General features: G+C 34.2%; 1 protein-coding gene across 1 annotated transcript; it reads left to right on the top strand.

The window, feature by feature from the left end:
• The first annotated feature begins 4,139 nt into the window (after positions 1 to 4,139).
• LOC106113718 (uncharacterized) lies at positions 4,140 to 19,394 on the top strand. Its single transcript, XM_013306588.1, has 6 exons — positions 4,140 to 4,175; positions 13,690 to 13,885; positions 14,272 to 14,351; positions 15,892 to 16,020; positions 18,827 to 18,899; positions 19,294 to 19,394. Exons 2-6 carry the CDS (start codon positions 13,704 to 13,706, stop codon positions 19,388 to 19,390), a joined length of 561 nt encoding a protein of 186 aa, XP_013162042.1. The 5' UTR covers positions 4,140 to 4,175; positions 13,690 to 13,703; the 3' UTR covers positions 19,391 to 19,394.
• Positions 19,395 to 24,025: the final 4,631 nt, after the last annotated feature.

Genomic DNA, 24,025 nt, shown 5'->3' with positions numbered 1-24,025 from the left:
TTGTCCCAAGTTAGTCACTAAAAGTTTGAGTCCCACACATAAGGTAGGAAAACATTTTTGTCTCTACAATTATACATAAGAACACGTTCGCGCTGTATTAAAAAAAATCAATTAGTAATGTGTCAAATCATAGCAATATCCATGCAGCCGTTCTGGATATAACTTCTAACCAACATCTATCCATAAGTAAGAAGTAAGATAAATTAAAATACTGCATAAATTGTGTTTTTTGGACTTAGACATTATTAGTTAGAATCATTTGGCGCGAATGTCAACCAAGTCAAGTGTCATAATGATTAGTGAGGGGACATAAACGTTGATATTTTAATAAGGCTAGTGTTGCGCTAGTACACCGGCATAGTTTCGGATTATCTTCCTAAAATTACGTAGAAGTCGGATCTCAAAAACTGTATTCTTATGTATACGAATGTTATTCTATCTAATACTATTATAAGAGTATTATATAATATTGATAAGAACATAATTCCTATCTGTATTTATAACGCAATATAGAGCTTTGTATAGTAAAAGCTCTCGTTTACGACCCTCTCGTAAACATAACCTCTTCACATTAAAAGAGATGGCCAGGTAAAAGACTACGTCTTGTTTCTATATGTATTTGACTGTGTAATGAAAGTATTACTAGTACTTCTTGGTACTTATAAAAATATAATGATACTATACGCGGTCGCACGCGACTCCACCCACGTGAAATTAAAAAAAAACTTAATAAGTAGCCTAAGTGTTCATCCAGACTATGTTCTATATGAATGCCAACTTTCAGCGAGATCCCCATAGCCGTTCTGGAGATACCTTCTTACAAATATCCATCTATTTAAACTTTCGCATTTATAATATTCATCATCAGCTCACTATACGTCCACGCCGAGGGGCTCGGAGCCTACCGTAAGGGTGATTAGGCAATAGTCAACCACGCTGGCCAAGTGCGGGTTGGTTGCCTTCACATATATCTTTGAATTTCTTCTCAGATATGTGCAGGTTGCATCATGATGTTTTCTTTCACCGTAAAAACTTCGGATAAATGTACATATGTAAATCGGAAATCGAATAACACATTGCTACGTGGTAGGATTCGAACCCAGGACCTGCAGATTGCAAGTCAAGTGCTTAAACCCCTGAACCACTGACGCTCTCAATATTAGTAGTAGTCATATTAAACTCTTAATATGATAGTGTACAATCAGCTGCATAAGTGTATATTATATACAGTTGTAAATATCCAGTTTGTATAGAACTATGGTTTCATAGATATTTTTCACGTACACGTAAATACATGAATGAAAGTGTCCGTGTAATTAAGAGGTTAAAAGCACATATATATGTACTTTTGAAACTAAATATGTATACAATTTTCTGAAGCATTGTATTGTATATATTTATTCAGCTGACTGTACTTATTATTCAGAACGATAGCTTTGTATTTTACATTAAAAATACATGAGATTGTCGTTTTAAAATTATCAAATTCATGAGAATAGAGAGCTATCAAAGAGAGGGATACGCAACTAGGAGGGTGACTTTCATCTTTCAATGAAATAACATTTACAATAGAGTTATTTTGTGTTACATTTACTGCAACACTCAGAGATGTTAAGGTCTCCCTTTATAAGTAACCGTGGGTGGAACACGGAGCGTCGGTGGCTCAGTGGTCAAGCACTTGACTTGCAATCTGCAGGTCCTGGATTCGAATCCCGCCATGTACCAATGTGTTTTTCGATGTCCGATTTAAATATGTACATTTATCCGACGTTCTTACGGTGAAGGAAAACATCGTGATGCAACCTGCACATATCTGAGAAAAAATTCAAAGAGATGTGTGAAGTCAACCAACCCGCTCTTGGCCAGCGTGGTTGACTATGGCCTAATTACCCTTAACTTAGGGTAGGCTCCGAGCCCCTCGGTGGGGACGTATAGTGAGCTGATGATGTGGATTTGGAGACCAAACCTCCGTTTAAAATATATTGTTATCTCAGGATTGTTAAAGATACACACGAAATACGATATGTTCTATATAGAGATTTTGGTTTCAAAAACCCACGGTTAATGACTAATTAAGGAAGTTATTGCATTCGATTTGATCGTATAAATACGATGCTTAATAAAGTATAATATTTCGGGAGATTAATGTATTTTGGATTTATGGTAATAAAAAGTTGATTCGAGAGTTTAAAAAAATAACGTTTTATCTACTTAGTTATGAAAAAATTCTCTTCATCAGCCTCTCATTATTCCTTTTTTTTCTTTTTTTTTCCAGAGAAGAATGCTTTATGCATACTCCGCGCCCCGGGGGGGACGCGGTAGTTATGTGGGATTCTCCTCCATAACGGAGGCATACCCACTAAACCTCTCTGTTCCTCCAACGCATCGGGACGGGATCACGGGCACGCTTTCGCTTTCGTCCGCGATCCCGTCAGAACCTCTCATTATCCCTGCGGTGGATCGTCAGAGTATGTACTCCTCCATACATCTCTATCAGCGGTCATATCTGGATCTACCTCCTTACGCATATCCTCTTTCAAACAATCCATCCATACTTTCATTGGTCTTACTCTACCTTTGTAGTCATTAAATTTCATTACTTTTTCGTTTATGTGAAAATAAAAACTTCTAAAATAATTAATCGCCAACGTTATTATTCGCTGTACAAATTCCGAGAAATTTAATATTGGGGGTTAAAGCTAAACTTTTTATAACTTAAAATAAACGTATTAGCAATTTCCAATTTCGATGAATATTGACTACGAAATCGCGTAATTAACGAGGGGAGCCGTTTCAAAATACTTAAGATCCTGTAATCCGATGGCTTAGGAAAATACAATATTGCCCATATTGAGGCCACGTGAATTTCTGTTCATAATCATTTAATCCCAAACTATCACCCGACTAATAAGAAGGTATGTTTTACGTATGTTTATACGTATCTTGTTATCTAAGTACGCATGTTTATTCCATTGTGGTTTTTGATTCGTATTCATCCCAAATGCTGTTGCTTGGAAATTATATTATAAATTTTACTTCGTTCCAATTTCGCGGCCGTTGATGTTATTGACAATTAATTCTATCTTTATTAATAGTTTGAATCCTCACAACTTTTAACAGCCGCTATCATCAACGTCAAAATTGCAAAAATCAAATAGGCACAAAATATTACAGCTTATAGCCTATCCATATAGTAGTCAGTTGGTACAGACAATATTTTTTTTTTAAATCAAAGGTTGCATATTGATTTTTTATCGGAAATCAGGCCAGTGTTAAAATGGAATAAGAAAATTTATAACACCGTATACGGTTATGCGTTAAAAGAACAAATACTGGAATTTTTTTATTAAAAACGTTACCGCAACAGGTGATATTTCACTCGCGCTAATAATTAGCATGATCACTCATAAATACTGGCCATTTATGTTTTTTTTTTCTTTCGTTGTCGTTTAATTACGTTAATAACATTATCCATTACTTTTTTATTTGACTAGATGTAGCCCGTGACTTCTCGCGCGCAAATAAAAAGCTCACTAAGTTGGCTATACGAAGACCATAGTCTATTTCTGTAATTTCATCCAGATCTTTTTAATAGTATTAGTTTTGTTAGTGACGAATATCCATACATCCATTTCAAGTTTCGAATTTATGATAACTAATATAACTAACTGCCATATTCAGATAATTCGATTCTTATTTTACATCTTACTATCTATTTATATTATAAATGCGAATGTTTAGATGGATGGATGGATGTTAGAAGGTCTCTCCCGATCGACTCAATGGATTTAGAATGAATTTGGCACACATGTTTGTACATAGTATGGTCACATAGGCTATTTTTTTATTTCGTGCGGACGAAGTCGCGAGCGACCGCTAGTGTTATATAAAACTATTGCAATACAAGTTTTTCAATTACAGATTAGAAAACTAAGCAATAATTTCAATTAAGTTTCTAATAACCTTAACCTTGAAAGTTTCAAAGTTTTCTTTTGTAATTTCACTAAAGCTCTGGAGATTCGTATGTATTTAAAGGGGAAAGTGGACGGTAAGAGGGAGAATGACAAACGTCCTACGCCTTAACCGGGCCTGCTATAAGGCGAGTAAACGTCAGGAATACGGCACTTCTGGCGGGAACATGAGGGCGACCACAGCCGCGCTACTCCTGCTCTCAGGTAACTTTTACGATTCTATTTTTGAATTTAAATTACCATAAAGAACATTCTAGATTGTTTTTTTTTTAAATTGTGAATCGAATTAAGCTTTTGTTTTTTAATCGTTACTAATTATAATTTATTGTTTTTTTTTTTAATTGTGCATCGTTCTGCGTAATGTTTTTTTTTTTTTATCCGAATACAGTGACGTTTATAAGCGCGTTTAAAAATGATTATATTAAATTATAAATAAAAACCTTTTGTAAAAATAATTTAAGTATTTAAAAAAATAGTTTATCGTTTTAATTCGTATTTTTTGTGCGAAAAATCTTTTTAATATCTTTTCAGTGTCTTGTAACTTTATATATCGTAATTGTTTTCATTTTTTTTTGTTGCATTATATTTATTACAGTATTATAATTGTGTTTATTAATTAATTAATTCGTAGGTGTAATAATGATGAAAGTTTTCACGCATTTCTTAATATACTTTATCAATCAATCACTTCCCACGCGTCTTTATACGCATTTTTGTTTATCATTAATTTTATTTTTTTCTTTTGTAATAGTTTTCGATTTCCGATATACATATGTACATTTATCCGACGTTCTTACGGTGAAGGAAAACATCGTGATGCAACCTGCACATATCTGAAAAGAAATTCAAAGATATGTGTGAAGTCAACCAACCCGCACATGGCCAGCGTGGTTGACTATGGCCTGATCACCCTTAACTTAGGGTAGGCTCCGAGCTCCTCGGTGGGGACGTATAGTGAGCTGATGATGATGATGATGACTGGTATTACTACTAATTCTTTGTATTCAAATATGTCAATTATAGAGTTATTTTGCCAAAGGAAAGCATCTCCATACAAACTTTTAAGTTCATATACAGATTTATGCAACAAGTTATATGACGTTTTGTTTTTTAATTTAATTGGCGTGCCTTAGAGGCAACAAGACGATGTGGTCCAATTAGACTTATACTTCAAACTAATGTTTAACATGTAACGTAAACTAGAGGTTATTAGAATTAACTCTCTTTCTGCAAATCGTTTCTTCACCCCAGAGGGTAGCGAACTCTCCTCTTGACCATCTCTAGTAGGCTCCGTTCTAATTCTCGCCGATGTGGATGGCTTTAAGTATTTTAGTGTTGGGTATGGTGCTTATTTTGTCAGTCCATCTCATGGGGCGGCCTCTGAGTCTCTTCCTTTCGATTTCCGTACTATCAAGTTCTACCTCTGCCGCTTAGGACAGGCTATATGCCATGGTATATTGTGCCTATTTGATTATCGCCAGTTTGTCACTGGCATTGGTATTTGAAACATGATCGTATACAGATAGAATTAACTGACAGTAATCTCAACTGGCGCTTTTAAGGAAAGATGCAAAAGTTTTCAGTGTTTTATCATGTTTCTTCTTTTGTTATTATTATGTTTAAATGCCTAAATATATACTTAATAATTAATGAAAATATATTATTAAAAGGAGCCCCTTTAGGTTCCGAAGATACTGGCAGCGTTCTCCCTTTGAATTGCTAGACTATTCATTCGTAGACAATATTCTAAGTGCCAAGGCTTTGTTATGCCGTCTACACACGTTAGTTTTTGCATGACAATTTTGACCTTATATAACCTACAGGCAATACTTTAGCGTGTAATACAAATATGTACAGTTATGTGAAGTTAATATAAATTTCCCTTATGTCTGTCAGTTATATAACATTGTATCCTACAGTGTATTTTATCACTATCAGCGTTGTGGCCAAAATTACGACGGCGCGCCCTAATTTTACAGTCTTTGGGCGCCCTTTTCTGTCCTGGGCGGTCAACCAACCGCCCTTCCCTAAAACCTACAAGACATAAACTGTCATGTAATCTTATGTGTGTTGTTTGCATTAGATGTTAGGCAGCGAAATTATTGTTTATATTGTTTTTCCAAGAGAATAAGTTCGATGAGAATTTTTTTTTAAATAAATGTAAAAGGCAGTGAAAACCCACCCTTGGATTAAAACGTTAAACTGTTGTCACGTTTTTGGCGGATACTTTAGTAGTTTTAACTTAAAGTTATGTCGAAAAGTTGATAAAACTTTTTGGTAAGTTGCCCCGTGCCACGATTAGGCAATCGATTAGTCAATAATGACGGTTAAGTAAACAATGTTTTTTAAGGTTTCTTAAATAAGATATTAATCATGGGTTTCTGAGATCTAAACCCAAATTTAAAACATGTTATATGTCTATTTCGTCAAAGATGTCTATAGGCAACAGTCACTTTGCTATTTCAGCGATTTCAGGTGGCCGCTCGCTGGTTTGCCACCTTATGATATAAAAAAAAGATAATGACAGGATGACATCATACTTACACTATAAATGTTTAGATGGACGGATGGATAGAGAGATTGATGTACAGAACATCTGCATGGATCTCGCTGAAATCTATATCTATATAAAAGAAAGTCGTGTTAGTTACACTATTTATAACTCAAGAACGGCTTTACCGATATGACTGAAAATTGGTGAGGAGGTAGCTTAGAGCCAGGAGACGGACATAGGATACTATTTATTCTATTTTTTTTACTTTGTGCCTTTTTATTTAACTTACTAATATTATAAATGCGAATGTTTAGATGGATGTGATGTGAATGGATGGATGGGTGGGTACACCAATGAAGTTTTTTTAAATATCCACGCGGACGGAGGCGCGGGCGACAGCTAGTTCAACATAGATTTAGAACATAGCCTGGAAGAACACATAGGTTAATAATTAAGTTTTTTTTTTAATTCACAGGAGACAGTGAGTGTACAATAATTTTATTAACAATTATGATACTTGACAGTTATAAATCTAAAGTTTACGTGGCTCTGGAAGGTTAATTCCTTCTAATTATGTATTCTGTTAACATTTCAATGTAAATAAAGGTGTTGAATGATGGCAGATGACAAAATAGACTACATTTTATACTATTATAGTCACTGTTTTATTTATTTAATTACTAGCTGTCGCCCCTGACTCCCTCCGCGCGGAATTAAAAAAAATCTTAATTAGCCTATGTGCTCTTTGAGAATATGTTCTATATGTGTGGCAAATTTTATCGATTTCCGTTCAGCCGTTCTGGAGATATCTTCAAACATCCATTCATCTAAATATTCGCATTTATAATATTAGTAAGATAAGAAGTAAGTTTAACAAGTTGACCACTGATGAGTGAGGCTTTTTATCCGAGACTAAGGAGGCTAAAAGTTTTTAGATTGTTTTTAGTTTTTCAAAACATCGCATATTTTATTTTTTAATAGTTGAAAATAGTGCTATAATTAAACATAAGTATAAATAATAAATTTAAATTGTTTATTTTATTTAGTAAATTGTTAGTTCTATTAAGTGACGGATTTTTTTTTTCTTTTTTTGGAATTTCCTGGCCCACTCCACTCTTTCGGAGGCCGAATAAAGTTTGTGTTTTATTAAAAACGTTAAATTCAATATTTCAGAAATGAAAAGCTTCAAAATTATATAAAATGTTGTATGCTATTAAAATTTGAACTGTTTCATTATAAAAATGTCAAACACAACGTACCCCATTATGTTTTATAGCATTAAAGTTTTAATGTTTATGTTTTTATGAGTGAAATCAACATTCTCGAACTATTTTTGCTTATTTCCAATATTTTTAATCCATTTAATTCTAATTTAACCAAACGCAATAAAAAATCATAAATGCGATCTACTGTTTAGATATAATAAAGAAGTACATCCTGTATACAACTTTTTTTTACAAATTCATCCTGTATATATTTCTTTCATAAAATACACTATGTATATCATTTTAGTACTCTGTAATCGTTTTAATATAGAGTAATTTTTTTTTAGATCTCTCTTAAGTGAAGAATACTTATATTGTTTTCGGAAACTAAACGAAAAATTAATAGTGCCGAGCTTTTTGTCTATAATTATCTATATTTTATTAACTTAAATTCAAAATAATCGTAGTCATGGCTCTTATTAAATTATTTTTATAACCTTTATGTTGTTTTGTATACCTTATTTCATTATATCATTTTTAATTATTCGTCCTCATTTTTGTATTGCTACATAGTTTTTTTAATGAACATTTATATTAATTTTACAGTATTTTAACTTGTTAATTAAACTAGTAAGAATAAGATGGAAAAATCAAAAACGTAAAAAAGTTATATTCGTATTAAAAAATGATTAATAAAGGATCTGACCATCAAGTTAGGAACGCGAGTGTGGCATCTCACAAAACAAAAAAAAAAAAAAAAAAAGCGCGAATTCCGTCCCAATGTATACATTGTCGAGGAAATTTGTTTTTCTAACATTTTCTCTGATTAAATTGCTTGAAATAAGTTAATTTAAAAGAAACAAGGGTCAGGAACAGTGTAAATACACATAATAAATAATTCAAGTTATGCAAAAATATACATTTTAGCAAACATTCGCGCTCTTTTTGCTTTACAATGACATAAAAGAAAAAAAAAATTTTTTTTTAATCGTAAAAAGACAAAGGAATATTTCTTTCCAGCCAAAAAATACATTTAAAACGTACCGAGAACATAATCTTTACCCGATTTCAACAATTTTTTCACATAAACGAAGAAAAATATTTATTTATCAATTTTAATGGATAGAAACTTTTTATTTGATTAATTCACATTTGCGATAATATAGAATATATCATAATTTATTACTTACATTGAATATTTCTATTATTCTATTTTAAACCTAATTATAAATTAAAATATAATCTTACTAAATAACTAACCACTACAAAATAAATGAATTAATTAATACTATATTAAAAAAAACTATATACTAAAACTAAACCAAATTAAAAATAAAAATAAAAAATTAATTAAAAAAAAAATCTTAGATTTACTTTCAAAATTGTGAGTTACACCCCTTAGGATCGAAAGTTACTTCTCATAGGTTACAAGAATTGACTTTGTCACGGCGTAGGCAGGAACTTTGAATTGAAATAGTTAAGAGCTCCGGTTAGCACGAAGTAGCCATCAGAGTTAAGGCAACAATTTCCTTGGGAATTCACTTATCTACTGAATGTATGAAGATATACATTTAAATAATATTACTTCTAGATAGATTCTATTACAGTTTAATACAAGAGGCTGAAGATAAAATGCATAGCTTAAGAAAATTAAGAATGAATTTATTATTTATTTTTGAATTCCAGACAGTTTTAGTGTTTATAAAGCCATCTCGCGGACGGACTGAACAACTTTGAATCTGGATGGTATAAAATTTTGCCTCTTCATTAATTTATACGTCCTTTTCGGACATACTGTATAAAGAAACAATGTACTAAAAATACATGTTATACAGTATGTTATAAAATTGTGAAAACGTTTCAAGGCAACTAAATCCGCTTTATTCAATATCAGATTACTGCGTGCACTAAGTTTACTTTTTAATAAACGCCTCGAACACAACTTTAGTTGTAAGCTTAACTTTTAATGATAGATTTTCATTAAATAAGATCCCTTCCTTACGACAACCAATACATGTTTGACTATAGAGAAATGGACTAAGCCAACGACACTATTTCATTATCATTTTATTAAGTTGCGTTAGTTATATAAACAAATACATTCGCTACGAGGCGATACCATATCGAACTTCAAAAATGTATAGAACTGACAATAACATTGGACGCGAGTCAGTTAAATACATTTTTGTTATGAAATCGCTTCCTAGCGAATGCACTTTGTCTATCCCCCATGGAACGCAATAACGACATAATTATGACCTTGTTTTTTCACTACCGAATCGCTTGCATTATGCATATTGTTGTCTCTCTTCAGTCAAAGAGAGTGAAAGGAATGACAATAAGGTAAACACATCGCTTCATAGTATGACGTGTACTGCTCCTCTATAAACATGGATAGGCTATTACCGTGGTATTTTGTGCGTATTTGATTATCGCCATTTTGGCGCTGACGGTTTCGGTTGGTAACAGTGGCGGAAAGTCGAACTAATAATAGAGATAAAATAAACAGGGAGGAACTTCAATAGACATGTTGAAATCGGAACAAAACTAACGCTGTTATTTCAAAGCAATGACTTATCCAATTATAGAAACCAGTAATACCGTGGTTTCAACATCAATTGGACCTATTAAAATGTCATAATATTTTCGCGTGTATCAGGCGGCCATAGACTATGTTTAAAATATAGTTAAGCTCAATCAAGATTAGAGTTCCAGTGAAATAGTCTTTTCGACATTAAACAATTAAGTACTATTATGTCATTTTTCGACACAATAAATTGGTAGAGCCTGCTTTAACATCTTCGCACGAATTGGCTCGGATCTGGACGCACTACGATCACACTGAAGACACTCGTGAAGTGGAAGCTATTCCGCGTTTCGTCTGCTGAGTGTGCTTCCCGGAGGCCTAATTTAGTCCTCTTTCCCTTCACACCCTTTTTCTTATAAGGAAAGGTTGTGAAGTGGAAGTGGACTTTCCGGATGAGAGGATGTATGGGAAGGGAAAATATTTTTTTCATGTGCATCCCCTCCTCCGTCGGTCATAAAAAAATAACATTCAAAAAAAAGTTAAAACAAGTAAGAATTTATCATCTACAGAGTATAAGTTAAACATGTTAAGTTAAGCATAACTATAACTTAAAATTACTTACAACGATAACTTAGCATTTATTAACATCGAAGCCCTAAACAAACTGACCGTATATTTAGCTACTCCATATTTATATACGAAAGTATATTGCTATCTCTTTTTATCAAGGAGCATGTAAGGGATAACAATATGTTTTAAAACAAGTATTTCGACAATGTAAACGTACGTTAACAAACGCAGACGTGGCGTCAATTGAGCTAATATATTGAGGTTTGATATCCAATACAACGGTCATATGACAAAGGGTAAAATTCGAAGGACATGTAAAAGGAAAAATATAATATATTATACGGTATTGTTTTACAAAAATGACATCAATATATTTTGGGTTTGTTTCTCTTGATTTATTTTAAAGGTTAAGATAAAATTTATTGTCTAATTTTATAGTCATCATCAGCTCACTATACATCCCCACCGAGGGGCTCGGAGCCTACCCTAAGTTAAGGGTGATTAGGCCATAGTCAACCACGCTGCCCAAATGCGGGTTGGTTGACTTCACACATATCTTTGAATTACTTCTCAGATATGTGCAGGTTACATCACGATGTTTTCCTTCACCGTAAGAACGTCGGATAAATGTACATATGTAAATCGGAAATTGAAAAACACATTGGTACATGGCGGGATTCGAACCCAGGACCTGCAGATTGCAAGTCAAGTGCTAGACCACTGAGTCACCGACGCTTAATTTTTTTATTTTTATAGTAAGGCCTAGTATTTATATTTTTTAGGCACTAATAAATAGATCGTATATATATTACAATACAAAAGTTTAGATGTATGTTTGAATGTATCTCCAGCACAGCTGGACAGATCTCGGTGTAATTTAGTATACATATCAGAGTCTGGAAGAACACATAGGTTACTAATTTAGTTTTTTTTTGTTTTAAGTCCACGCGGACTGAGTCACGGGCGACAGCTAGTTTAAAACAATTTCTCCTAATTTTTGATACTGTAAAGCGTTAAAGCCGCTGGCTATTCTTTAAAGGTTTAATTTTAAGAACATTATTTTAAGTATCTACTTCAAATGACATTTACATAACCCTTGTTGCTTTCAAATTGGCTTTTACCAGTTTAATTCCGACTATATGGTAATAAGATATTTTAGATTAAAACGAATGTCTTTTAATTTGTACATTTTGTGAAGTAAATAAGCCAGAATTGGGATTAAATGTGTTAAAAATGATTTTTGTTGAATAAAGTATACTCTGGAAGGACCAACCATTCTATACAAATTTTTTTAGACATTATTAGTTAGAAATATTTGGCGCGCTTTTAACAAAGTCAAGTGTCAGATTGATTAGTGAGAGGACATAAACGTCGATATTTTTATAAGGATAGTGTTGCGCCAGTACAACGGCACAATGTCAGATTTTCTTCCTAACACTACTAACCTCATTTAACCAATCGTCATATCTTATCTTATAAATTTAACAGTATTAGGCTGAATTTATTTAATTGTGACTCAAAACAAAAAAAAAATATCATTTGATTCTTAAAAAAAATCAATGTTTTTGAACATCATACCTACATTACATTTTTTTTATAACATAAGGTGGCAAACGAGCGAGCGGCCACCTGAAATCGCTGAAATAGAAAAGTGACCGTTGCCCATAGGCATACGCAATTGCATATGCGTTGCCTACCTTTAATCGACGGAGGAGAGGATGCACAGAAAGAAAATATCTTCCCTTTCCATGCACCCTCTCATCCGGAAAGTCCACTTCCAATTCCCATCCTTTCCTTATAAGAAAAAGGGTGGGAAGGGAAAGGGGACTAAATTAGGCTTCTGGGACGCACACTCATCAGACGAAACGCGGAATTGCTTCCTTTTCACGCCTGTCTTTTGTATGTTCGTGGTATTTCACCGGTCAAGCCGGGAAAATTCGTGCGAAGATGTGAAAGCGGGCTCTACCACTGTTAAATAATAACATTGAGAGTGGTAATGGCCGCCTAAATGTTCCGCCTCGCAAAAGTTATAAAAATATATGCTAAATTGATTGTCATTCCTTCCATAATCGAAAAGACAGTTCAAAAGAACTATATCTTTGTAACCTGATTTGATAGATTCGTATATTTCATTAAGATGATGTGAGAAACGAAGATTCTTGCGTTGTTTGTCTTTTTGAATTGTCATTAAATATATGTCAATATTTTAAAATACACTTTATAGTGCATGTAACTAGAAGCGACACGCGGCAACTCTTTCTCGACAATAGATATATTGTCTACAAAAACAATGGGACAGTCATTAATCTTCCAACGGAACGGTAACAAATAGAACATAAGAAAGGAATGACGCGCTAACAAAGTGTATTTGTGTTTATTTATAGTATACTAGCGGACCCGACAGACGTTGTCCTGTCTACACGTCTTTAATTCGAATATTATTTAAAATTTGACACTGCGATGGCAGCGCCGTCTGTCGGATCCAATGTAAAACATTCCAAAATCAACAACTACTAATAAATTAAAAATTAATTAAAAAAACATTGTCCAGCGGACAAAATTTTGAATCTAAACCATTCCCAGATCCCCTTGAACACACACAAAAAATTTCATCAAAATCGGTCCAGTCGTTTGAGAGAAGTTCAGTGACATACACACTCACAGAAGAATTATATATATATATATATATATATATATAAAGATGTGCAATTATTTAACTAATATTATAAATGCGAAAGTTTTGATGGATGGATGTTTGTTTGAAAGTATCTCAGGAAAGGTTGAATAGATCTTGCTGAAATTTTGCATAGATGTAGAACGTAGTCTGTAGAACATAGGCTACTAATTAAGTTATGCGCTGACGGAGATGGAGGCGACAGCTAGTATGTTATAATTACAATTTATTGTCAATTTTATTTACAGCAGCAACTCTTATAATGGCCGAGAGTAACTTCAGGCCGCATGGGATGGACCTGGTTCGTTTCTTATCTCATAAACCATGGTTCAATTGGCCCCAAGCTACCCGAGATCGATTACAACGTGCCAACATACTTAACGAAGATACTAATCCTGACGATAACCAAGATGATGCAGTTACTGTTAATAATGATGATATGAAGTAAGTGGTTTTATAAACAAAAAGCTGTTGAATGTTTCTTTTATTTGTTATTTAGAAAACATCGTGAAGCAACCTGAACATATCTGAGAAGAAATTCAAAGATATGGGTGATGTCAACCCGCACTGGGCCAGCGCGGTTGATTATGGCCTAGTCACCCCTAAGTTAGGGTACGTTCCGAGTCACTCAGTGGGGACGTAAAGTGACCCGATGATGATGAATCTAATAAGATAAATGGTGATCGTCTAATCTATAAGGATTCACGGACTGACACGGACGAACTTCAAGCAGTTGGCTTGACTTTTGCTGTACGCGGTTCGCATCGTGCTGTTGTTGCCTTAAAGCTGTTTGTTTGTTTGTTTGCCTTATAGGATGTTGTTTGTTCCAGTGTTGAGACAGCGAAGCGTTCCGCAGTCGCGACGGTGTGGAACGGCAGTCGTCGCCGTCGGCAGCCGACGCCAGCGCTCGGTAAGGCCGTATCGCCGTATGTCGGCGTTGGTAAGCAGACACAGATGCAATTATCGATGTCTGTGTGTCGGGTATCAAACCTAATAAAACCCATTAGCTCTTTGTGAGATGTAATTGTTTTCGTGCTTTACTCATCATTGGTTTGATGTCATGTATGGGTATCCGTAGACGGTGATATCCATTGCCGTTGCTATTCAGTGCATTCCAATTACTGGGTTTTTACTTAATATCACTGTTACGATAGTCAAACGAGGATATCTGAATCGGTGAGGCGCTGCTATCGCGATTGGTTCTGTCAAAAATATATAAAACCTACTTTGTCTTAGGTCCGTAATCTCTGCCTCTCTACCTACCTCTGGATTTACGGACATGAGTTATGATGTTGCTGTCTACTTAGACATAGAAAATGACATAAAAGAAAAAAAAATGACAACTACAGTGCAAAAAGGATATAGTGACATTCATTGAGGTTGACAAGAGAGCGTTAGTGAGCTGGAATAATTTAGTTGTATTTATGCGTACCGGTTAAGATATCCTTGTCGGTCTATACATGTGGAATGTTCAATAGTTTAAAATATAATTGTGATTTGGTACATCTGTTTGTTTGATACTAAATGATTGTATTCTCGGAGGTCAAAATAAATTTGATAGAATAAGATATGAATTGGGGTCGATGTTTAATAGAAGATTAAAGTAAACAAACATCAAATTGAATGTTTAATTGTACAAGGCCCTACACAAAATAACTTATATCCCTACGGAACAACTTTCATATTATAATTGAAGGGTCTTTAACTATGTACATATGTTTGTAATCTTTGAAAACTTAGTTGTATCATTTTTGACTTAACTATATTGTTTAACAACTAATCAACAAACCCGCACTGTGTCAGCGTTGACTTAGGCTTAGTCACGCTTAACTTAGAGTAGGCTCTGTGCCTCCCAGTGGGGACGTACAGTGAGCTGATGATATTAAATAACAAACAAGCTTAACTGACTGGTAGTCAGGCAATCAAAAGATCGATAGATAAAAGGTTTACTATGGGTTTCTAAGACCAATGTCTCTGTATAAGTTATACCGCAATCCCTGTCATTCATCATCATCAGCTCACTATAAGTCCCCACCAAGTTACTTGGAGTCTACCCTAAGTTAAGGGTGATTAGGCCATAGTTAGCCACGCTGGCCAAGTGAGGGTTGACGTCACACATATCTTTGAATTTCTTCTCAGATATGTGCAGGTTGCATCACGATGTTTTCCTTCGCCGTAAGAACGTCGGATAAATATACATATGTAAATCGGAAATCGAAAAACACATTGGTACATGGCGGGATTCGATCCCAGGACCAGCAGACTACAAGTCAAGTGCTTGACCCTGTAACCTTTGATAAAACATTGGTTTTCAACTGAGATTTTGGTCCTAGAAACTATCAATTAGTTGACGAGGGCGTTATCGCTACTAGAAATCTTTTTCAGGGAGCCCTGTAGGACAGACTCTGAGTACAATTGTTAATTTTTATCCAAAAAATGTTTATATACAGGTGTGTTGAACGATATGGACAATTTCTTCGACTTTCTGCGCGATAATCTGGACGGTTTGAATTCGATACCGTCGCACCAACGCTCCAATACATTCCACGAGACACCGAACGTCCTTCAAATACCTGCAGGTAAGACATGTTAATTATATTCGGTACTATTCATAATTTATAACGTCGATATTATTTTCACTTACATATTTTAAAATATTCTTATAATATCAATAGTCTGTAGTACCTAAGCAATAAACCACGATCCCACAGAAGACAGGCTCCAAGTGGAACGGATTCTTCACTTCGGCTGATGAGTGTGTGTTCCGGATGTCTAATTTTAGTCTTCTTTATTTTTGAAGTGGATTTGACGGTAGAGGAGACGCATGGGAAGGGGAAATACTCTCTTTCTATGCGTCTCCTCCTTTGATTAAAGGTAGGCAACACAGCTAGGGAGCTATCGCATCGTTATTTCGGCGAATCCAGGTGGCCCCTTGGTCTTTTGCCACCAAATAATAAAAAAACCTTATAATATCAATAGAATCTACAGTACTTTAGCAATAGTGGTAGAGTCCGCAACATTAGCTTCCCACCACCTCAAAAGCCGGCAACGCATCTGCGGTTCCTCTGGTATTGCTGATGTCCATGGGCATCGGTGAACACCTCGGTGTTCCCGCTACTCGTTTGTCCTCTTCTGTTATTAAAAAAAATTAGCTGCGAGAATGACTTGCTTGACCGGTGTAATACCACGACTAAACAGTCAGGCGTCAAGTGGAAATGTTTTTACGTCTGCCGTGTGACGCGTGTGTGTGTGGCCAAATCTAGTTAACATCTGCTTCCCAACCTCTTTTAAAATGGATTATTAGTTAATAGTTGAGTGGTCTGTTTGTTCATATATCAGTTTTTTATAAAAATAGTCAATCGATTTACATTCATTGTTTGTACAAAGTAATTTGCATGTGAATCAGATATGTGTTCACTTTTATAGATTTTTATCCCATGACACTTCAGTTTGATGAGATGCAGATAAAATATATGTCGGTGCAAGCAAAACTCTTTTGAACTCAGATCGTGTGTGTAGTTTTGCAGTTGTTTTTTGTTCAAGTATTTTATGTTCCTTGTTTATATTTTGGTTATTATTCAACAAGATATTACTTTAATGTTGCTGTTGTACTAATCAAGATACGTAAATGTAATTTTTTATGAGAATAGGTTAACGCCCAAAGTCTATAATCGATCTAGAACCACATTTCTCATTCGGGTTATTTTTAATTTCATTAGTTCAAATTCAATTGATCCAAATATCCCAATAGCTAACGGAAAACAAAATGTAATATTTATCATCAATTACGTCAAAATAAGATCTTTGATGTACTGGACTAGTTGTCGCCTGCGAATCCGACCGCGCGGAATTAATTACTGGTCTATGTGTTCTCCCGGAATATGTTACACGTCTATGCCAAATTTCAGCGATCCATTAAAACGTTCTGGACATGTCTTCAAACCAACGAACATCCAAACAGTCATATTTATAATATTATAATAGTAAGAAGTAAGATTTATCGTCAATTGCGTCGGAATTAGTATGAGATTTTTGTTGCACTTTATGACCGATAGGTGCGATGCACAAATTATATGACGATGAAGATAAGATGGCACTCTTCACAAATATCCGTGCTAGGTCCTCTGGTTATATATATGCAGTTGACCAAGGTGTCTTCCTGTTTACATGTTTTTGATAATGATCTCACGTATAATACGAGGCTCTTGTACTACATTTTCCTGCTTCCCTCTTGTCGCGTGTTTTGATCTTAAATGAGGTCTGTTTCATTCTACAGGTCAACAGGGTTAAGGCTGTAAACGTTATATTATTTTTTATATAACCTTACTAGTCGTGGCTTTTCGAGAAAAAAGTTCCTGTTCATGTTGCCGACATATACGGAATCTTTTTATACTTTTTGCTAATAATTTTTATATTTCGAACATAACGTACGTACGTACGTTTTTTCATTTTTTGTTCCTATTTAAAATAGCAGTTGTAATTATATCTTCAGTCAAACAGTGCGTGCTAATCTTATTTTATTATTCTATTTTATATTTTCAGTTTCTCTTTTTACTTTATTATATTATTTTCCAAAGTTTATCAATATCCAACCGCTCTTTTCCATCCTTAATTTCCGTCGTCTTTATTCTAGTCAAATTAACTTTACAACACTATTATTAATCGTGGGTTTCTGAGACGAAACGCCCCGTTTTAAATTGTTATCTCTATTTTGTCAAAGATAATGACAGGAATGACGATATGTTTTATACAGAGATTTTTGTCTCCGAAACCAACGGTTATTAGGCTTAGTTTTTCGGTTATGACAACTTCACTAAATGTTTTCTTTAGTGACTAATATCGGCACTTGGTAAATAGTCTTCCTTATGTGTTTTGCATTTTAAATAACTTGAAAGTAAATAATAAAAACAGGTCACAAATGTCATGGAATAATAGCTAAAGAATACGTAAATTTAATAAAATATCGAAATGTCAGAACACAATAATTTAGTTTCTCGAATGCGGATCGTGTTTTGTGAAATGTTAAAGGTTGGGTGAGATAAGTCAGTGGGATTAAACGCGGATAACAATATTGGATCTTAGTTTTTTTTTTAATATTAGGAGTTTTTTTTTTGGTAAATTTACTAATATTTATTTTACCATTCCAACTCAGCTCTAGGCTTGTGCTAGGCTAGCATATGGTTTACGACAATAGTCGAATGGCGGGATTCGAACCCCCGACCTCGCGACCAATTCAGCGGTTCAGGAGATATAAACATTCGCATTTATAATATTAGTAAGAAGTAAGATAAAGTATCGCTTGACAACGAACCCACTTGTTGTAGTTGAAAGACGGTATAGGCTAGTACTAAATGTCTACCTAAGATTTACTTGGTGTCATTACAGGAGCTAGTGGTACCGGGAGTGGCATGAGACGACTACAAGCGCTGCGCCCGCTGCGCCCTGCTGGACACATCAGGTTAGAACTATAACAGCAAATTAAAACCTAAATGTTTTAAACAGAGGACATGCAAAATTTTTAACGCTACGTTAGTAAATTACTATGTTTTTCCTTAAATTTGGCAGGGCAATGTACAGGAAAGATATTGTCTATGTGTACGTGCCCTCCCCTATCTAAAAAATAGTCAACGGTTTTAACTTTTTAACTAGTTGCAAATGTCTATGGTTACTACGTTGATTTAGCTAAAACTTGTAGCCGACATATTTGTCGCCTAATACTATAAAACTCAGCATTATTATAATGTTTTGCAATAAAACATGTTTAAAAAGACATTTTACAACTTACGATTTCCTGTATGCTTCACTATGCTTCTGTATAACACATAACATAGTATTGTTATCGTTGCCTGTAGATCCTACAACCGCAGATCGTTCGTGGAGAGCGAGGAGTACCCAGGAGCCAACAACCACGATCCTGGCCTGCTGTGGACCGGCCTCGGCCGCCGGTAGACTTTCCCGCCAAAACTAACCTCTACGATATTCCAATGCTAGTCATTAACACGTAAAAACTTCGAAATTGCGTCAATCAAAATGACTTCTTAAAAATTAAAACAATTTTACTAATATTATTATTATTGTAATTATCTATTAAAATGTATTTTACATAATTGAAGAAAATGTTCGTCTATTGCTATTTGACAGATTGCCGCCATTTTGTTTTAGGCCAATCGTCGAACACAACGCGGTTACCGGTGTTGCGTCTAGAAATTATCATTCAATCAAACCGCCTCATGTTAAACTACGTTCGTATGAATCCAGTGTGAAAAATAAAAAACTGGAATCTGATATTTACGACAGCTATTCACCTTTTTGGGATAATTATTTTTATGTACACAATAAATCTTAATTAACGCTCGATTATATTACCTTATGTTTTATAATAATAAATCTTAAAAGATTATTTAAATTTTGAAACATATTTTTAATTTATTTCTTTAATTTGTTAAACTTTTAAAAGATTTTATTTTGTAAGATGAGAGTTTTAAAAATGGCGTCACGCAAACCATATCCCGACTTTGTTTCCAAATAGATTATTCCTAAGTACTTATTATATAGAATAAATACAAGCAAATATTTGTGTTAAGAAACGTATATTACGTTAATTATTAAGTAATTTTATTATGTAAATTAATATTTGATCTCTGTCTAGTCAATTTTTATGAAAAGATTCAATAAACAATTATTAAAAATGTCATCCAGTTTATTTTTTTAAAACCTATTAAGTCGCAAAACAAACATTCAGCAATCAAGAATAAATAAGTTATCAAATATCATTTTCTTTTAGACTTTAAAATAAGAATCATGATTAAATTAAACAATCGAATACTCTGAGGTACGCGTCCATTGGTTCACGTCAGACACAGCACGCACGGATTAAACGGATTTGCTTGCTCTTTCGATGCTGACGACACGGATGATGAACGCAGGCTATGCGTGCGGTGCGTTCGGCGCGAGCCAATGGACGTGTACCTTTGTTCAAATGTTTGAAAATGCAACGAAGTACTATTTATGCCCTTAAAATATAAACAAGGCTTTATTCAAAGACCAGACTTTTTACTTGTGGTGATGAATCGACAGCACATTTTGAGCTACATCTCAAAACACATCCTGTATAAATCGATGACAAGGAAGGAAGGAAGGAAGGAAGGTAAAATGCAAGTTAAATTCCTGTTTATCCTATTTACGAATCAGCTCAAGCCACGATACGTGTAAATTAATTTAAATAAATTATAAAGTATAGACACATGCCTAGTTAATATAATATCTAGAATCTACTTAGTCTAGTTTAAAATGTTTTTGTTAAAGCAATCTCTGTTATTATTAACTCGCTTCTAAAAGACATTGTGACAATTTTTTTAGTCGTTTCCGCATTTCAAGTTCATAGATGACTTTCAACAACTGACCAATCGTTCGATCTTTATCTTATTAAAAGAAGAATAAAATCTTATCTTATCTAATCTTATCTATTATCTTTCGAGTTAAAAAGATTAGATAATATAGAAATAAATCTATATCTACTTGTATAATTATTATATTCATTAATTATATTTAGCTACTTTAAACTACATATTATACTAAAACTAAACCAAACTAAAAATAAAACTAAAAAATATAAAAAAATCGACCCCAAATCGCTGCGGTCGCACGGTAGGGTTCCCAAGAGGCTTGCGGCATTTCCCCGTTGGATGACCAACGGGAAATGCTTTTGTTTAGCTACTTTATAAAAAAAAATCAAAGTTTGTAGATGTGGGCCAAATTAATTCGTTAACCTTCAGTTTATAACATGCCTAGTAGTCATATGAATTGTTAAATGTTACAGAGACAATATGTTTGGGAAACTCGCAATTGAGAGATTTTTTAATACTAGCAGTTGCCTGCGCGGAATTAAAAAAACAAAATTAGTAGTCTATGTTTTCTTCCAGATTATGTTCTACATCTATGCCAAATTTCATCACGATCCGTTGAGCCGTTGTGGAGTTACCTTCAAACATCCATCCATCTAAATATTTGCATTTATAATATTAAAAAGATAACAAGGATAAAGTAATCATGGTGTTGCTAAAACTATTTTGAACTCATTTTCCTCTAGACTTCTGCGAACATTTAATACTGAATCAACACAAAATGTCGACGGATGCGTCCACTGGGAAATCATATAATAGTTTGTTGTTTTTTCGTTCATTTATTTAATTGAACTAACAGGAAGGTTAATGCCGCAAGACCATAGACAATTGTTACAAGTACTTTAGGCGGGAACGAACTTGACAACAAAATTAATGACTTTTCAATCTTTCTGTTTGTAAAAGAAATTGTTAATTATTATTATTTTTAACGACACTAAAGAAAGACTGAAGATCCGTTGATGCATTTTGTTGAGTTGCTAATAAAGTTTTCAAAAGGCCGCGTTTGTTCCGGATAATCTCCGAAATGGTTGGACCGATTTAGTCAGGACTTTGTCTGGAAAGTAGCTAATGTAAAAATAGCTGTCGCCTGAGAATCCGTCCGCGCGGAATAAAAAAAAAACTTTATTAGTGTCATATGTGTTCTTCTAGACTATGTTTTATATGTATGACAAATTACAATGATTCCAGATACCTTCAAACAAACATCCATCCATCTAAGCGTTCGCATAAGATTAGTAAGAAGATATCTCTGTTTTGTCAACGAGAAAGAAAGAGACGACAATATATCAGTCACTGTTGACCTTGACATTAATGGATTTCATCAATTTACGTACATATTTCAACTTAAATACTATTAAGTACACAATATTATCAAAATTGTAAAAGGTCATCACCCTTTATTATTACCGATTTGAGTAATCACCGTTTAATCCTTAATGACAACTAAATTACTTCCGTGAATGCTATATAAAAACAACCACAAAATTTAACAATTCTAGTTATATAAAAAACTGTATTGTGTTAAATATTATTAGATACTTAAATTATATATTGTATATATATATATTTGTATATTATATGTGTTATCATGGAGTTAATCTGAATCATTGAAGTTTATTTTGAACGCATAATTATATATTTTACTAATATTATAAATGCGAATGTTTAGATGAATGGATGTCGGATCTCGATTAAATTTGGCATGCATATAGAACATAGTCTGGAAGTACACATAGGCTACTTAAGTCTTTTTTTAATAACCTGGGTGACAGCTAATATCCTATAATTAATTTGGAATATGATCGCGGTAATATGTACAATTCCCGTGGGATAAGTTTGATTTTAAATAACTCTGTAATGGTTCAACACATCTTATTGTAAAGCACAGATGTAAAACGTAGTCTCAAGTCGTTTTTGGTAGAGTCCGCTTTAACATCTTCGCACGAATTGTCCCGGCTCGCCCGGTGTAATACCACGACCACACAGAAGACAGGCGTCAAGTGGAAGCTATTCCACATTGCGTCTGATGAGTGTGTGTCCCGGAGGCCTAATTTAGTCCTCTTTCCCTTCCCACCCTTTTTCTTATAAGGAAAGGATGGGAAATGGAAGTGGACTTTCAGGATGAGATGATGCATGGAAAGGGAAAATATTTTCTTTCTGTGCATCCTCTCCTCCGTCGATTAAAGGTAGGCAACGCATATGCAATTGCGTAAGTCTATGGGCAACGGTCGCTTCGCTATTTCAGCGATTTTAGGTGACCGTTCGCTCGTTTGCCACAATTGCAAATCAGAAGCTAATTCAATTTTTATATTGTAACTTTTCTTTCGATGTACAACCAATTCTATTTTCAAACAGTCTTTTTATAAAACCGTTGTGAATTCGGATAATTGAACAGTTTGTGACAATCGTCGACAATTTCCTGTTGATAGCTTATTGATTGTGCCATCGCTTCCTGGTCGTGGTAATTTTTCAATCAATAAATTGACAATGGCTTTGATAGTGGCCCGGCTATAGGAATTTGTGGGAAAGACATACAAGTCTTTATCACCCTGTACTTTTTACTACACAGTATGTTCTACTCTTCTGTCAATCGATTGAATATCCTCTTCCGTTGTTTAAAGATAGATTTGCCTACTATTTGCAATTACAGATGTCTATGGCTAGCGATCGCTTCGCTATTTCAGTGCAAAAATAAAATATCATTTTAGTAATTCTATCCTATCATTACGTCCGTGGCTCAGGGGTTAAAGCACTTGTCTTGTAATCTGCAGGTGCTAGGTTCGAATCCCGCCATGTACCTATGTGTGTTTCGATTTTCATTTAAATATATGTACATTTATTCGACATTCTGACGGTGAAGGACAACATCGTGACGCAACATGCACATATCTGAGAAGAAATTCAAAGGCGTATGTGAAGTTAACCCGCACTGGACTAGTGTGGTTGACTATGACCTAGTAACGTACATACTAAGATAAGAATTAAGATTGATATATTGTTATTTAAGAATATTTTAATGAAGCTAAAGAACATTATTGCATCATCGCATTGCGTGTCATGTTATTGTGTTCGCATAGTACGTCTGGACGTGCAGCGATTATCACGATGTCCTTCGGTTTCGTCAGTCGACAATTGACACGCCGGGCGACGGATGGCCACTAAACGATCCTTTCCTATGTGT

The sequence above is a fragment of the Papilio xuthus genome, unplaced genomic scaffold (genome assembly GCF_000836235.2).
Source record: "Papilio xuthus unplaced genomic scaffold, Pxut_1.1 DF828177.1, whole genome shotgun sequence".
Classification (NCBI taxonomy): domain Eukaryota; kingdom Metazoa; phylum Arthropoda; class Insecta; order Lepidoptera; family Papilionidae; genus Papilio; species Papilio xuthus.
This window is presented reverse-complemented; position numbering and strand designations above follow the sequence as displayed.

Bases quoted from the DNA above. Each gene is read 5' to 3' on its own strand.
- LOC106113718 (XM_013306588.1), top strand. From the start codon at position 13,704: ATGGCCGAGAGTAACTTCAGGCCGCATGGGATGGACCTGGTTCGTTTC. The intron at 13,886-14,271 runs GTAAGTGGTTTT...TGTTTGTTCCAG, and splicing joins GTTAATAATGATGATATGAA to TGTTGAGACAGCGAAGCGTT. The intron at 16,021-18,826 runs GTAAGACATGTT...GTGTCATTACAG, and splicing joins CGTCCTTCAAATACCTGCAG to GAGCTAGTGGTACCGGGAGT.